The sequence below is a fragment of the Parasteatoda tepidariorum genome, chromosome 11 (assembly GCF_982258835.1).
Source record: "Parasteatoda tepidariorum strain Cologne lab strain chromosome 11, Ptep-v5.0, whole genome shotgun sequence".
Taxonomy (NCBI): domain Eukaryota; kingdom Metazoa; phylum Arthropoda; class Arachnida; order Araneae; family Theridiidae; genus Parasteatoda; species Parasteatoda tepidariorum.
This window is the reverse complement of record NC_141765.1, coordinates 80,696,848-80,712,762: the sequence shown is the minus strand read 5'-3', so window position 1 is coordinate 80,712,762 and position 15,915 is coordinate 80,696,848. Positions and strand designations below refer to the sequence as shown.

The window sequence follows — 15,915 nt, the reverse complement described above, 5'->3', positions numbered from 1 at the left end:
TTCAAAAGGGCATAGGGTCAGACGGCCCCACCTTTAAGGAAGGTCCAATACTTAAGCTGGGGCTCAAGGGGTGATAGCTTTGTCAGGTCTATGGACAATCTGACAATGTTTGGTCTAGGTAATTATCTTGACGCATGTTTATTTATCGGAAATGGCAGCCTTGAACCAACATATTTCCATTGGATTTTTCACCTATAAAGTGTAATTTTAAATGAAACTTTTACGCATATGTAAATATAAATTTGAAAAAAATCTCGTTATTTCAAATTTTTCTTTTAATTACTAAATTAGTTATCGAAGTTAGTTCTGTCAATTACTAAATATGCCATTTTAACGGCACTGTCGATAAAGTCACCAATACAAAATCACTGGAAGTAAGTAAATTCAATTCCTTGTTCTATTCTTTATTTTCTTTATGTGCAAGCTATTTTTCTAAAAAATAAAAATATATAAATAGTTACATTTGATAAAAATAATTAACCAAAATAGACAAGTACCCTCAAATTGGTATTAAAGTGAAGCATCACTTGGCTAAAATTGATTAAATATTTTTTCAGCTATGATTTAATTATACACCACAACTGCCTATCACAAAAAAATTATATATATAAATAAATTAGTTAGATACTCAGAAATTGGTACCCTAAACAGGATTTGAAATCATAACCTTGTGTACATAAAGCTAAACTGAAAGATTTAGTTTTAATACAAAACTATAGCTGACTTTATATGCTATAGAAGAAAAAAGCATATAAAATAGCATTTGAAAAAATTAAAAAATTTAACAGTTTACAATTTTTAATATAAAAATTATGTACAGCTAAAATAAGTTATAACTTTTAATGTCAGCAAGCAAATTAAACAAAACTATTTAAAATAAATATTTTATTTCACAAGTAATAAGACTGAACAAACTTTGTATTTACTTCAAAATAGAGTGCATGTAAAAATATATTCATTAAAAGAGTATATATTCAACTACAAAACCAAACAATAAAATTACTTTTTATTCCATATTGACAACTGACCATCACAAAAAAATAAATTAATGGAAGGTAATGGAAGTTCCATATCACATCCTGGGCGATTAGGAGGGAATGATGAATAACGCCCACTATCAGGATTCATAATTATTGGCTGAAACATCAAATCAGTATCAATTACAGAAGTTTAATATTTCAAGTGGAAAAAATTTACAAATAAGTTTTTAAAAAAAATAGTAGATACAGGTACACTTTGAATTAAGAAGAAAAGTATTCAATTAGGTTAGTAACACAGAGCAATAAAAACTAACTCCAGCAGACTTAGTAGCATACTCAAGAAGTTTTTTAAGAATGGTATACAAAATTAAAATATTCTATTTCCTTAGTCATAAATTTCTTAGTATGAAAATATTAAGGGCTGTCCTTCTTGTTTTTACTGTTAATAATAACTGTAAAGCAGAAATGCAATTTTCTAGAACATATCTAACAAAAATTGATAAACGCCTTTTTTATTTAAAATTGTAAACTAAATTAGTACTGTGATGAGATGATAAAGAGTAAATTATTGGAACTGTCTTGTATACCACCTTTATAGGTTTTGTGGCTTTTTTTTTCTATAGAAAGAACTTTCATTTATAAATAGTTAAAATTTATAACTAAAATGTAAATTACATTATTAAATATAAATATTCCAATATTATAATTTAAACTATTCTATTCTTGCATAAGCAATTTTAATGCAAATGTGTAATTCCATTTGTGCATAATTGTGTAGTTCCAAATGTGTAATTCAAATCAAATTTGATAAAAATGGAATGAATAGTCAAAACCAAAATTAGAATTTAATTTTTTTTTCAACCTTAATGACAGTTTTTAAATTGCAAAATATTTTATATAGAATAATTAACTTACCCATTTAACAGAGAAACAAAAACCATGTGCTTACTTGCTTATTAACCAAAAAAATTTACAACCAGGGTCATTTTAATTCATCAGTTTCATCATATCTTTTATAAAAACATCATTTAATTAAGCAAAATTAAATAAATAAAACTTCTAATTCAATTCTGATATACTGATGCAACTTCATATTTCATGGCCAGCAGACACTTGTCACAAATTTCTTAATGATCAAAAATAGCTAGACTAATATTGTTTCATCAAACATAGGAAAATCTCATAATATGAAAAAACCATATTAATATGATTTTTTGAATGAATTCTGGAACAAATGATTTCATGATTGACAATATATTTTATTATTTTTTATTATTTAATTAACCATTTACTTAACTATAAGCTATGAAATTTTTTACGTAAACTTAATTATGTAATACACTACAAAAATGAAAAAATATAAAAAATTATGAAATTTTCTTTGGATTAGAAAAACTATTAATATAGTAAAGCCTCATTTATATGTCTTTCAGGACATTGATGTAAATCTTGTGTGAATAAAAACATGTAAAACTGAAAATGAACAAACTAACAGAAATTAACAGCAAAAACAATAATTTTGATAATGTAATAGAGTTATTAATTTCGCTTTTAATATTATCAATATAAAAAATAATAGAGATAGAAATTAAAAATGAAAGCAAAACATGTTACATTTATCTTTCAATGAAATTATTTTGCATTTTCGAGAAATTTTTTTTTATTCAAAAAATATTACTAAACATTTCTCAGAGCTGTAAGAATGCAAAAAAAAATTCATTTGAGGAAAAAAATTGCTAAGTGTCTATTTGTACTGCCCTTCTTATTGCATTTGTGCATATGTTACTCCTTCTCAGCAAACAATATAGTGACCTTGAAATTACCCCTCATATTCTTATGACCTAACCTTTTTATGACCATTACTCAGCTCAAATTGGGGAGAAAAACTCTTTCTTAGAACCTCATTTTAAATCTCGAAATCAGGATAAATATTTATATAGTACTTAAAAGAAAGAAGAATAACCGATAATTTAAGTTTTTTTTTTCATCATATAAATTAACTATTTTAACATTGCACAAATTTTTATTTCGGACTGCAATAAAAAGACTCATAAATAAAATAAAAAAAGTGTAAATGAGAAACATATAAATGGTGCTTTACAATAGTTGCAAAATATAAGTACCAAAGACATGTTAAAATATAAAAAAAAAGGAAAATTAACATGCAAGGACCAAAATTATCCATCCTTCTAGATGGACCATTTATCTAGATGGGTGACCACATTATATAGATTACAGCTACCTCTTATTTTGAAGTTTAAATATTTGAATTTGCGAAAAAAATTTAAGTTTATTTAGAGATAGTGTACTTTTGCAATTGCTTTTGTAACTTAATTTATAGGTGTTTTTATTTTGGATTGGCACATTTAAAATATATCTAGAACCATTCAGCCTAAAGCTTTGCAAAGTAATTACAAGTATTTTTATCTAACTGAACAATTACTGTTACATACTGTTGTTAAAGCTGATATATTAAAAAAACTGTTTTAAACTTAGATTAAACTACAAATGGAAACATTAATGGAAAGACATCTCACTTAATAATATTTTAATTAAGAACATAAATGACACAATGATAATCTTACCTGATAATTGGAAATGAATTTTAAAACCAGAAGACTCAATTTCCTATTAGATGCAATTAGATTCTTCAAGCTATTAAAAAAGAAATCTTAATGACTATTTGTAGAAAGTTTGGGATATTTTAAAAAAACTTATTGCATATTTCCTCATATAACAGTGATTCCCAAACTTATGACTTTTGTGTACCCTTTCTAAATTTTTCTTAACGCTGTGTACCTCTAATAAAAAAATGAATGTATTTTTTACTATAAAAAAATTGATCAAAAGTTAAAAATCACAACTGACACCACTAATTATTAACTGTTAACTACAAAAAATAGCCAATAGAAAAATACGTAAACGTAAATTTTCATGGCTAGCTTTGCTTATAAATAAAATTTTTTGAAATTTTCGTCTGTTGCAAGATATTTCGCGTATGAAAGCGTACCCCCGCTAAACTGTTCCCGTACCCCTGGCATACCACACTTTGGGAAACACTGTCATATAATCACATACATATAAAAGCAAAGTGTGAATTTTTTCTTCTAAAATCCACACAAAATTTAAAGCCAAAATGAAACAAAAAATCCTGTAGCACATTGAATAATTATTAAAAATGCTACAGAGTAAATTCATGCTAGTTTAGAACTCATTTTAAGCTTGTCTAACAGATAAAGAAAAGAAAAATGCTATGAAATAAAAATAAAAAATTTTGTAATAATGCAAGTACAGACATTATTGATTTGATTCCAACCATTACTTACTTAAACAAGGAATAAAAAGATTTATATATGGTATTTTATTATTATTTCTGATGAACAGTGATAAAATTAAAAATTTAACCATAAAAAAATCATACTTTGTTAATGATGTTTATCAAATATTAATTTTACACAATTTCTTGAAATATCATTAGACAAGAACACATAAACAATTAAAAAACTTAACATTATATTCATTTCTAGATTTTGAAATTGAACAGATTTTGAATTTTTTATATTAACTTAGAAACCTATCTGGTACAAAAGCCCCTAATAGCTTTCCCATACCAGCAAATCACAAAAGGGTTTAAGTTGGCTTTTATTACTTTTATTCCAATTCAGAGAAATTATAATACATAACAGGTATAACAGTATAAAAAATTAAGACTTTTTTTTTCTTTTATTGGTCAACTCCTGAAAGGTTTGGAACAGGTTTAGAATAGCATTCAATAAGACTCCTAGACAAATATAATTTATTTCAGTGGTCTACCAACATACAAGATAGGCAGGTGATCAGGTTATGAAGGTTTTGCTTTCATTTCTTATATAACCTCGGTTCTTTATATCAGAGTTCACTCCATGTGTCACTCTATTCCAATATTTCATCTTTTGTATTATTTAGCTAACAAAATGACTGCTTTAACTTCTTTTTATGTTTTCTTGTGCTTCTTTTAACTTTTTTTCAGTTTGTAACCTCCTGTTCTATTGTCACCTTGCATACAAATGGAATTTTTTTTTACAACTTCTCTTTGGCTAGCTGCATGGAGATCTTTTCACTGAATTATATATAGAGTCGAACCTAGTTAAGGTGAACACACTTAACGTGAATTTCTTTTAACGTGAACTAATTTTCGATTCCACTTTAGATTGAATACGGATATAATACTTTTAACACAAGCACGTTTAACGTGAAATATCTTTTAAGATAAACTCGAATTCTATTACCCTTAGAAAAAATTTTTTTAATTTGAACAGAAAATTTATTTCTCTTCTGACAAGTAAGAAAACTGATCATTTACAGTTCTATATCCATAAGAGTAAGTTTTATGAATAATTTGTTATTTTGTTGATAATTGCAACATTACTGCAGTCCAATAAAAAAGCTGTATGAACTGAATCTCTAGAACGGAAAGGGGCCATTACAGGAAACAACAAAAGCCCGTTTGTTCTCTAATATAAAAAGTTTTTTTTTTACTTTAGGAGGGTGCCTCTTGGGTATGAATGTAAAGAAATGTGTTTTAGTTAGAAATGACCACTCATTATCGATCCTTTGTTCAATATGGGTAGTCATTTCGCCCACACTCACATAGGTTGTTCTAAAAAATTTATATTGCTGAATTGCATTTCTACAGGTGGAGATAAAAAAAAAATTTAAATTTTACCAGCTAATACTTTGGTTTATTTTGCTTACGGATGGATGCTTACGAAGCGATTAAAACTATCCGTTCTTTAGTAATGCGAAATGAAAATTTCAATCATTTTTTCGCTACAATTGATAAGTAGAAGACTTTTGAAAAATATGTGTTATAAAGAAATAAAAACAAGCAATTACCAATTATTTTTTTCGTTCTTTATCACTTTACTTTTTAAAGCAATTGATTGCATTTATTATGAGATGCATAGAAGAATAAATAGTCATTTCTCCCTTTGCTCAATATGAATAGTCATTTCCTCCCTTGCTCAATAAGAATAGACATTTTTCCCACACTCTCATAGGTTATTTGTCATGTTTAATATCTAAATTTTTGTCATGTTTTATTTTTTAAATTTTAAAAAAAAATTTAAAAAATGCGCAAGATATGAGTATTTAAAGTAGTTCTGTATGAACTGTGCATGCACGGAAAAATTTTAAAATTATTTTTTTTTATAAATTTATAGTGATTCATATTTGGTAACTAATGGAAAAATTTGATTTAAATATCTTAAAACGTAAAAAGTTTCAAGCAATTTTCTAAGAAATTCAAAACTGTAATGGGTTTCCCCCATATTTAATTTTGATCCTGCTGTCCAGTCATTATAAGGTAGTGCAATTTCAATACTACATAATAAAATTTGTGAAAAACCCCTGCTTATTTTGAGTTTTATTTTAAACAGTCCAAAAACTACTTAATAAATTGCTTGAAACTTTTTACATTAAGATATTTAAATTAAATTTTTTCCATTAGTTGCCAAACACGATTCAATACAAAATTATGAAAAAATAGTTAAAAATTTTATTGCACATGTGCTGTGCAAAAGAGCTACTTTAAATACTCACATCTTGCACATTTTTTATTAAATTTTTTTCAAATTTTAAAACAATAATTTTGCAATTAATTTTAAATTGCTCCAAAAATGTTGTTTAATTTCACTGAATATTTTTTTAAGTTATAGCAAAAAATCGTAAGACAAAAGAAATTGGTTTTTTATAAAAAATATTTATATCTGCACAATTATTTAAGGTAGATTAAGGAAATTTTATGCAGTCATTGCAAATAACAACCAAAGTACTGTTTGTACAGTATAACAGCTGTTTCCCATTAACAAGAAAAGAGTAGACTGATAGAAAACATAACTAAGATTAAAGACTAAGTTTAAAATATAATTCAAAATTTATTCATCTCAAAAATTTTCAAACAATTAATTAAAAGACTTATTTGTGATATACTGGCTGATACTATTAACTACATATTTGCCCTCCGGCATCCGACTAGTTAACCTATTGTGAAGAGTAGACCCAACGTAAAAAGGGAAACACCAAAGAGAAAATTGCTTCAGAAACACCTCCTTTTATATTCAGTAGCGAACCTATATTCAGAAGCGAAGCCCTGGACAAGTGTCGATCGCTGATAGGCTAAAAGTTGAATGACTGCTATCTGGCGTCACGACTACGTCAAGAGTTACGTTATTCCCACCCATGCCGGTGGAAACGTAAACAAACATCCATAGCATAAGTTTTTTAATTTCATTCAATATTCTAATGATTTGAACTTAAAATATATTTTAATAGGAAAATTACTTAGTATTAAATAATAGGGAATTACTTAATAAAGGGGATGAGATTAACATACTAATTGCCAACAAATACAAGTTGCAGGCTTATTGCTTGGTTTTCTGGCATAGGGCGTTCAAAACTACAGTAAACCCAGCTGAAAGGAATACAATCGGTTTCAGTCAAATCTATGCAATTAAGCGGGTTATTTGATTAAAAGGGGAGTACAATATTCAATCTTAAAATTTTAAACTTTTGCTAAATTTTGCTTCTTAATGGTATTTAATGCATAATATAAGCGTTTGGACTAAATAATCAATAAACAATTATAATTAAAACTGTCTGTGTTAGTATCATAAAATAAAAATGTCATTTAAAGTTACATAAAATAAATCGATGTTAGGGAAAAGTATAATATAGGTACTAAAATATTATTTGATCCCTTCCGAAAAAATCTACAATTGAAGACTGTTTTTATACCCATTTAATTCGTCAATTTATCAAAATTAGATTTTCCCTTTTAGCTTCTACTAAGACTTTCATGACTAGAGTATTCCTTTCAAATACATTAAGATTTTTTTGATTTTTACTTATTTACTTTTTAATTTTCTTTCTAATCCTCAAAACTTGAGAAATTCCAAATTAACTCTCTATTTTAGTTTGGGATTTTTTGAAATTTATGGTTTCCACGATTTATTGTTTTTTTTTGTTTTTTTTCCCTCAATTAATTCAAAACCAAACTTTTTCGCACTCAACTTGCAACCCAAATCAGAGTTATTCAATGGCGTAATCAGTGATTATTCTACTTAAGAGAAAGACACATTGTACACTAGTGTGTTAGGTTTTTGAAACTTTTTCTTATCGAAGTTAATAGCACACCAGCGGGGACCACAGGTCTTGACCACAAAACAAATCACTCTGTACCTCTTTCTAATTCTAAATGATATGTGAGTGAAATAAGTCAAAGAGGGGTAAAATCCCTTTGTTTACTTCACTGTATAACAGGCAGCAAGATTAGATTAATTTTTCAACTTTACCCCTAACACCTGTTTAGATCAACTAATGAGCAGAAAGTCCCTATTAACATGACCATCTATTGTATCCTTATTTTAACTAAAAATTTCCATTATTCCCTTTTAGCTGGTGAAACATTTCTCAAAAATAAAAAATAAATTTCATTTCAGTACCCCTTTTTTATGCAATTAAGCAGGGGAGAAAAAATAACAAATATTCGTTTGAACGGGAAAGTTTAACATTAGCTTCATATAGAATGATTTGGTTCCATTAAATTTTATTCATATAAGCGGGTTGTTCAATTATCCAATATGCAATTAAATGGGGATGACTGTACTTGTTTTCTTTCGTAGTTTATTGTCGGTGCCTCAAACCTCTGAAAACTTTAAACTTTATTGCAAAGTATTAAAAATCGCATGAACTAAATACTTCTAAATTTACAAAATAGTCCTCTAAGTATTTCTTCAGAAATTCAAAAAAATATCAAAAACTAAAAGTGTCTTTTCCATTATTGTAGGGTAGTGTATTTATGAATTTCCTAATAGCTTTTCAAATATAGGTGTTCTTAATACAATGTTATTATGACACATGAATTTGGAATTTGAGGTATAACTTTTAACAACTCAGTTCGCAATGTAAGCAACATTGTTTTCCAATTGTACTTTTCTGTAGTTATTTATCATTTTTTGGCCATTTTCAGATCTAAATATCATTAATACGATGTTCTTACGCACGCAAGTTTCAAATTCAGGTTATCACTTATAAAAGAGCTTGAAAAGAAAAAGTTTCTTAACTTATTTTAAAAAATTGTAACTTCCATGACCCCCTTTGAGATTCATGACTAATAAGACACCTTGTAAAACAAAATTGAAAAAAGCAGTTTCTGATCAAAATAATCAAGTTTAAAAACATTGAATAATAGTAAATATTTAGAAAACATGAAAATTTACCTGAAACCATGACAAAGTTTTTGAGTGTTTATTCTTTCGCAAACCTCTTTATTCAAGAGGCCATTGAACAATGGAATGCCAAATGAACAGTCTAACAATATCCAATCTTTTTCATCCCTTTTTAAGACATTTTCTTCCTTTTTAAGGTGTGTAGAATCACTGAGAGTAAAAGGAATACTGTCATCATCCATTCTGGATTTGTAAGGTTCTGTGTTGCATTGAATCTCACCATTGTTTTCAATGGAATTTAATTTTCTATTAAGTTTTTCCAAAGAAAAATTAAAATTATCTTGATTTTTTAAAACTGTACTTGATTTTTTTACATTAATCATCGTTATGTACCCACAGCTATGTAACAAATCTACATCTTTCATGAGCTTCTTTATTGATGGGTGCATATTCAATGAGGTTTCACTAGATCCATCATCTGGTTGAGAAAAAAATATTTGTTAAAATTGTCGAGATGCATTACACATAAATAATATTTAACAAAAAATTGCTTTCACAAAAGTGTTTGGTGTAGGGATGGACAATATACCACAAAAAATTGACATAATGTTAACCCAATATAATGGCTTTTATTACTCTTAATGCACTGCAACATGTACTTAAGTTGCTAGTATAAAGTCAAACACAAAATAATGATTTAAAATGTGATAGTACTGGCCAATGCTGTTGAAATACAAAGGTAATGCTCAATATCTCTAAGACATGTTTAATCGACAATACAGAGTTCAAGACAGTTGAATCAGGAGTTGCTGTTTTAATCGTACTGCTGCCTGGCAATGCATAAAATGTAAAATTTAACCCATTTTTGGCCAGAGGTGTTCAAACGCACCATTTTAATAAATATTTTTTTATTAACACTGTGACATACATCAGGGGTAATTGTGAGCTCAACTCGAAAATCTTGAAAATTTCTTGAGTAAAATAATTAATGACGCATTTCAAAAAAGTAATGTCTTTACAAATTTAAATCATTGATATTTTCAAAATATGAATTTCGAAATAAATTATATGCAGCATAATTTAAATGAATAATTATGTATAAGTTTACTTTTATCTCTAATCACATTTATTATTCTACCAGAGAAAATATTTACAAATGAAAGAGATGCCAAGTATAAATTCTAGTTCTAATATTTTTAAATAAAATGTACAAGAATTTTTATACATAAATGTGATTGATGATTTCTTTAAACTTCTGGATCATGGCTTTTTCCTGAAACTTCCAGTTAGTGCAAAATCCGGAAATCGGGATTTTTTCCGGAGCACAATCATCTTCGCACACATTTTTCACTAATTTTGTTTTTCTGCTATTGTCAAGGGTTCTTAAGACACACCAAAATTAATAGTAATTCAATTGGAGTAAACACTTACTGTTGAGAAATTTTTCAACTATTAAAGTTTTTTAACTTAAAATGGTTATTGACAAATGAAATTTTTTGAAAATATATAATTATTCCTTTTGAGATTTATCATTATATTTTTATGATCGATTAAAATTGCAAGTCCGTAAATGAAATTAAAAAAACAAATGTCATAAAAAAGCAAGCCTTCAACTAAATGGTTTGTTCATTGATTTGGTGAATGGCACACCATTTTATTTCTTAAATAAAATATAATTTTCTATATATGAATTTTTTTTTGCGTCTTAGTGAATGTAATGTAAGCATATTTTAATGAAAATAATAGCACATTTTATAACATTTATATGCTTGGCTTAAAATGGGTTAATGCATACTCTTTTTTCCTGTTTTTTTGTTTCGTATTCAGCTTAACAATTTTTCTTTGAAATTGGTTAACACATTCTGAAAGCAACATATTTAGGAAAAAATAAATTTTATCAAGGAAAGTACATTTGGTGATTTCTTGATTTTTTTAAAAATATTTATACATTATTAATTTTGTTAGTCTTCCTGGTTTCTTTGTCTAAACTTTCATTTATTTGACGTTCTTCAAAAACATAATAACAAAATATCTAATAGAACTTCGTTTTATAATAATAAAATTATTTTGAAAAAAAAACATTTCAATACAACACAAATAAAGTAAACAGGCCATTTTTGGAGCTCTACATCAAAGATTCAGTGAGTGCAGGATTTAATATTTATTGTAAAAGGAAATTTAAAATAAAGAAAACTTTAACAATGTGCAAATATAAACATTAAAGTGTCAAGTTATGCGCAAGCTAAAATTTACAATCATACAGTTGGACATAATTACGAAAAATAATGCAACATGATGAGAGTGCGGATAAAAGGAGAATGCAGGCCTTAGATTTTAGCACGTCGGCTTCCTCCCAGCTTTTTTTTTCTCTCTTTGATGATTTAAAGATCGCTGTTGTTTATTTATTCTATATTTAGCATTTATTTTAACAATTTTTAGCTGTTTATTCATTTGATTTATTTAAAACTTGGATATTATAAATTTTTTATAAGAGATATAACATGCTCTCCATCATTTTATACTTTAATTTAACATAAAATGAAACTATTTATTCCTTATATCTTTTAAAAATTATTTCAAAAGTTTTTGGCTGTTTATCATTAGAAAATGGTAAATATAAAATTAGTAATAAGAAACGGGATGCATTCGTAATTGTTCTGTGTAGCACAATTATGCGTAAAACAAGATTCAATCTGTTTTATTTAATTTGATTAAGCAAAATAGATTGAATCTAATTTATTTAATCTAATTAAATAATATTAATATTTTTAATGATAATAATAAAATTTTTAATAATAAATAATAATTAAATAATATTTAATATTTTTTGTAGCATTTCGAATCAAATTACAACTAAGTGATGATTAAAATTCTTTTCATCAATTTATTATATTTTAATAACTTATTTCAATTTTTTTAAGGTTTTCACTTTGTTTACATAATATTGTATTGAGTATTTTAAATAAAATTTATTAACATAATGCAGCTGTGATAGTTTTCCATTTGAATTGTGCAATCGCACACAGTACAATTAGAAAATTATTGAAATGCATTATTTCTGATTTAATGTAAGATCACATATATTAATTTATTGCATAAATAATAATCATTTTAATGAGTTAAACGTTTAATCATTTATTTTGTATATAATTTGTTATTTGTAACACATGACTTTAATAAGTGATCATTCATGCAATTAATTTTTGTATGAATCTCTGATGGTGCTCTTTATAATCTACATATCTGATGGTGCTCTTATTTTTTGTCAAATTTTGAGGGTGGGGCGTACATCCTAGGACAGCGTATCTCTGGGAAATTACATAGTTTTTTAAAGACTTAAATATAGATAATACAGAAATCGGTACATAGTTTGACAAATTGTTTATATCACTTTGTTAATAAGTTATGGAAACAAAATATACTATCTGTTAGTTAGTTTTGAATAAATGTATCAAAGAATTGCCACAATTACTTGCAAGAATTCTTATTGATTTTATATCTGTTTTGTTACAGGAGCAACTTTTTTTAATAATTTAAATTTTTTATTAATTTTAAAATTTCAATGGGTTTAATTTCAGAACAGAAAAAAATGAATTATGGTTGCATGTTAAGTATTTCATGTAGTTGATGTTCGTAAAAGAAACTATAGAGTTTGATGAGGCAATATGAACATTAAGCAGATTGTCTTGTTAGACATCAAGATCGATTATCGAGAAGAATTTTTACTACTTTGATTAATTATTTGGTTTATTACTTTCCACTTTTTACTGATAGTGCTCTATTTAAAATTGCAGATAATAAATGTTTTTAGCTTTTCTAATTTCAGATTTAAGTACTTAAACAGTTTGTTTGTAGGTGATGCTGTAAAAATTATCATTTGGATATCAAATAAAATTTCTGTGGAGGTTTTACTTAGATTAAACCCGTTGAGGTTTTACTTAGATTTAATCCGACTTAGAAATTTATTATCTTTTTAATTATTATTTTTATTCTTTTTTAAATGAAAACTAAAGTTGTCTTTTTAATAAAAAATTTTAAGTTTTTGTAGTTTACTGAATTGAAGTTCGTTAGTCTTGATCTGTAGGGATGTAATATTACTTTACATACTGCACAAGATAGGGTAATGATCTATGGTAACATGGATTAATCATACAAGAAAAGCATTTTCAACAAGCAAATTGGTATAAAAGAATAAAGTATGATTGATACAAGTTCGAGAAATGGTTCAAAAAATATTAATTAAAAAAGAATAACCAATTTTTTATGTTTCTAAAATAATAACTATATAATCGGAACTGCTTCTATATTTATATAATCATAACTGTGCTTAGAAGAGTTTAGTTTTTTAATGTTTATATTACCAATTAATATTATATTTTTAAAATTTTTAAAGCAAAAAATTCTTCAGTTCATTATTAATAGAATAGGACCTGAATATGCTTGGTATAATTAATTTGAGTAAATCATTGGGCAAGGCAAAATAACAATTTGAGAGAAATCAAAATAATAAGTAATTTCTCTGAAATCATGTTGGGTTTTGATATAAACACTAATTTCATTTGATCTAAAATATGATCTGTAACAATGAAATGTATCAAACTCTAGAATAATGAAGAAATCCAATTTGTTTTCTGTTATCCATGTTTCACTTAAAATTAAAACATCAATTTTATCAAAAATATTTGACAACAGAACAAATAATTCATAAAATTAAACCTTATTCTTTTTATATTAAATTGAACAATATTTAATGCAGTAGTATTTAACTTTGCTAAGTAATCAAGAGTGTAGAATGCTGGATAAGGTAGTTTTGATGGGACATGAAAGCAAGTCAAAAATAAACAAGTTTAAATCTATCTTTATATATTTGATATACACTTACTTTAATAAAATTTAAAATTATTTTCGTTCCTTTTTTTTCTTTCTGTATTCAAAAATTTATTTCAAGGTATGGAAGTAAAATATTTTACTAGAATTTTTATCATTGTTTTCTAAGCAATAAATCTATAGTTGTTTTAATTTTTATGTTAAAACACTTACCACTGTCTAAAAAAGGAAAAGGGATATAAAAGAAATCTGTTTGACTACCTTGACCCTAAAATAAATAAAAATGAAGATAAATAAGAAGAATGATAAATAAGAAGAATGATACATTAAGATGTAGAGAAGTTCAATCCAGTGGAGTTTACTATTAACCTTACATCAAAAAATAACTATTTGTACAAGCATAAAAATAAATCACAATAGAATAAAAATAGTATAAAACAATAGTATTACAATAAAAGTAAAAATCAAGTTAAAAAGGGTGCTGGCTTTTTTGCTGACATAATTCTAAAATTAATGATAAAACAAATTTACTTCTCATGTTTTCTAGTTTTCTATTAAGTCTAATCAGACAACTGAACAAGGCTAAAATTTATTTCTATTTCAAACAAGAAATATTAAAAACTTAAAATCTGTTTGCAGCTATTACAGAACATATTGGCACAAAGTGTCAGCATGGCCAAGCGGCTGTAAAAAGTACTCATCTAGCAAGTTGGAGGTTCTGAGTTCAATTCTCCAAATTACCCTGATTACTAACATGCAAATATGTAATTTAAGATTTCAGTTATTAATTATAGAATGTTCTAGAATATTCCCTTACGTCATTTCCCTTTCCTTATTATACTGTAAAAAAGTTCACGAATTTCAAGTGGAAATGGCAGTTACCATGTTCTTTGCATTCTTGAAATTTGTTAATAAATCTGTTCTACTTGTCAGCGTAATTTCCATTATTTCTACATGACATTATTTGAAGGTGCCGGATAGATAAGTAACTCTGGAAGTCATTCTACAAAGAAGCCCTTGATTTCAAGGATAAAAACCTAAAGAATTCACAATGTCTGAGACAAGAAATAAGAAAGAAGGTGATCGATTGTCAACAATTGTGAAAACTCTAAAGTGAAGGCACATTAATCTTCTGAATTTTCCAGAGAATCAGGTCAAGACCCGAGAATAGAGTTTAAAAATATATGACAATGTTGGAACTGGCATGAGGAAAAGTGTTTAGCTAATGCCCATATTTTTTCTTAATGGTACAGCAAAATAGTGGTTCAAAACTAATAAAGCTTTGTTAACAAGTATTTAAAACCTATCTCAAAACCACATTTACAGATAGCTTACAACCTGCTCACCACACTGAAAAAGAATAAAAAACTTGCACTCGCCTTCCGAAAAAAACCAGCCCATTTTATATCCATGCTATCCTCACTCTGTGTCACAGAGTAAATTAAAATATGAGAGAGGATGATAAAGTGGCTTATCTTATGAAGGGTGTTTTAAAATACATTTATTAAGTGTTACTTACAAAGAACATTAACTCTCTGAGATTATTATTAAATGGTGCCAACATGTCGAGAAATAGCAACAACAGAAAATCCCTCGAAAAAGATTTGAATAGCTACCAAGTGTTACTGCCAGGGTATCTGCTACATTTCAGATTTTCAAATTCATGACTTATCATGACTAATTCCAAGAATTGTTCATGGCTTAACGAAGTAACTATCTTTTCCGCCAAAAACACAATAATAAATTTAAAAAAGCATTATAATAACATTAATGGAAATGATAGGTATAACCAAAACTGTTATACTTTGCATCCTCATATTTATAGAGTTTAAATTTAAAAAACAGAGTAAAGAAAGAGTTGAAGCAATAAAATAGCTGAAAAAAATACAAAAGCAAATAAT

General features: G+C 26.6%; 1 protein-coding gene across 1 annotated transcript in view; it reads right to left on the bottom strand.

The window, feature by feature from the left end:
- Positions 1–870: 870 nt before the first annotated feature.
- The window catches only part of LOC107455835 (protein FAM91A1), a 71,555-nt gene continuing 56,510 nt past the window's right edge, over positions 871–15,915 (bottom strand). The window contains exons 19-22 of the mRNA XM_016073548.3: positions 14,228–14,282; positions 9,239–9,665; positions 3,566–3,635; positions 871–1,137 (exon numbers count right to left, since the gene is read on the bottom strand). Coding sequence (XP_015929034.1) covers positions 1,000–1,137; positions 3,566–3,635; positions 9,239–9,665; positions 14,228–14,282 — 690 coding nt within the window. The 3' untranslated portion in view covers positions 871–999. The remainder of the gene's footprint in view (positions 1,138–3,565; positions 3,636–9,238; positions 9,666–14,227; positions 14,283–15,915) is intronic.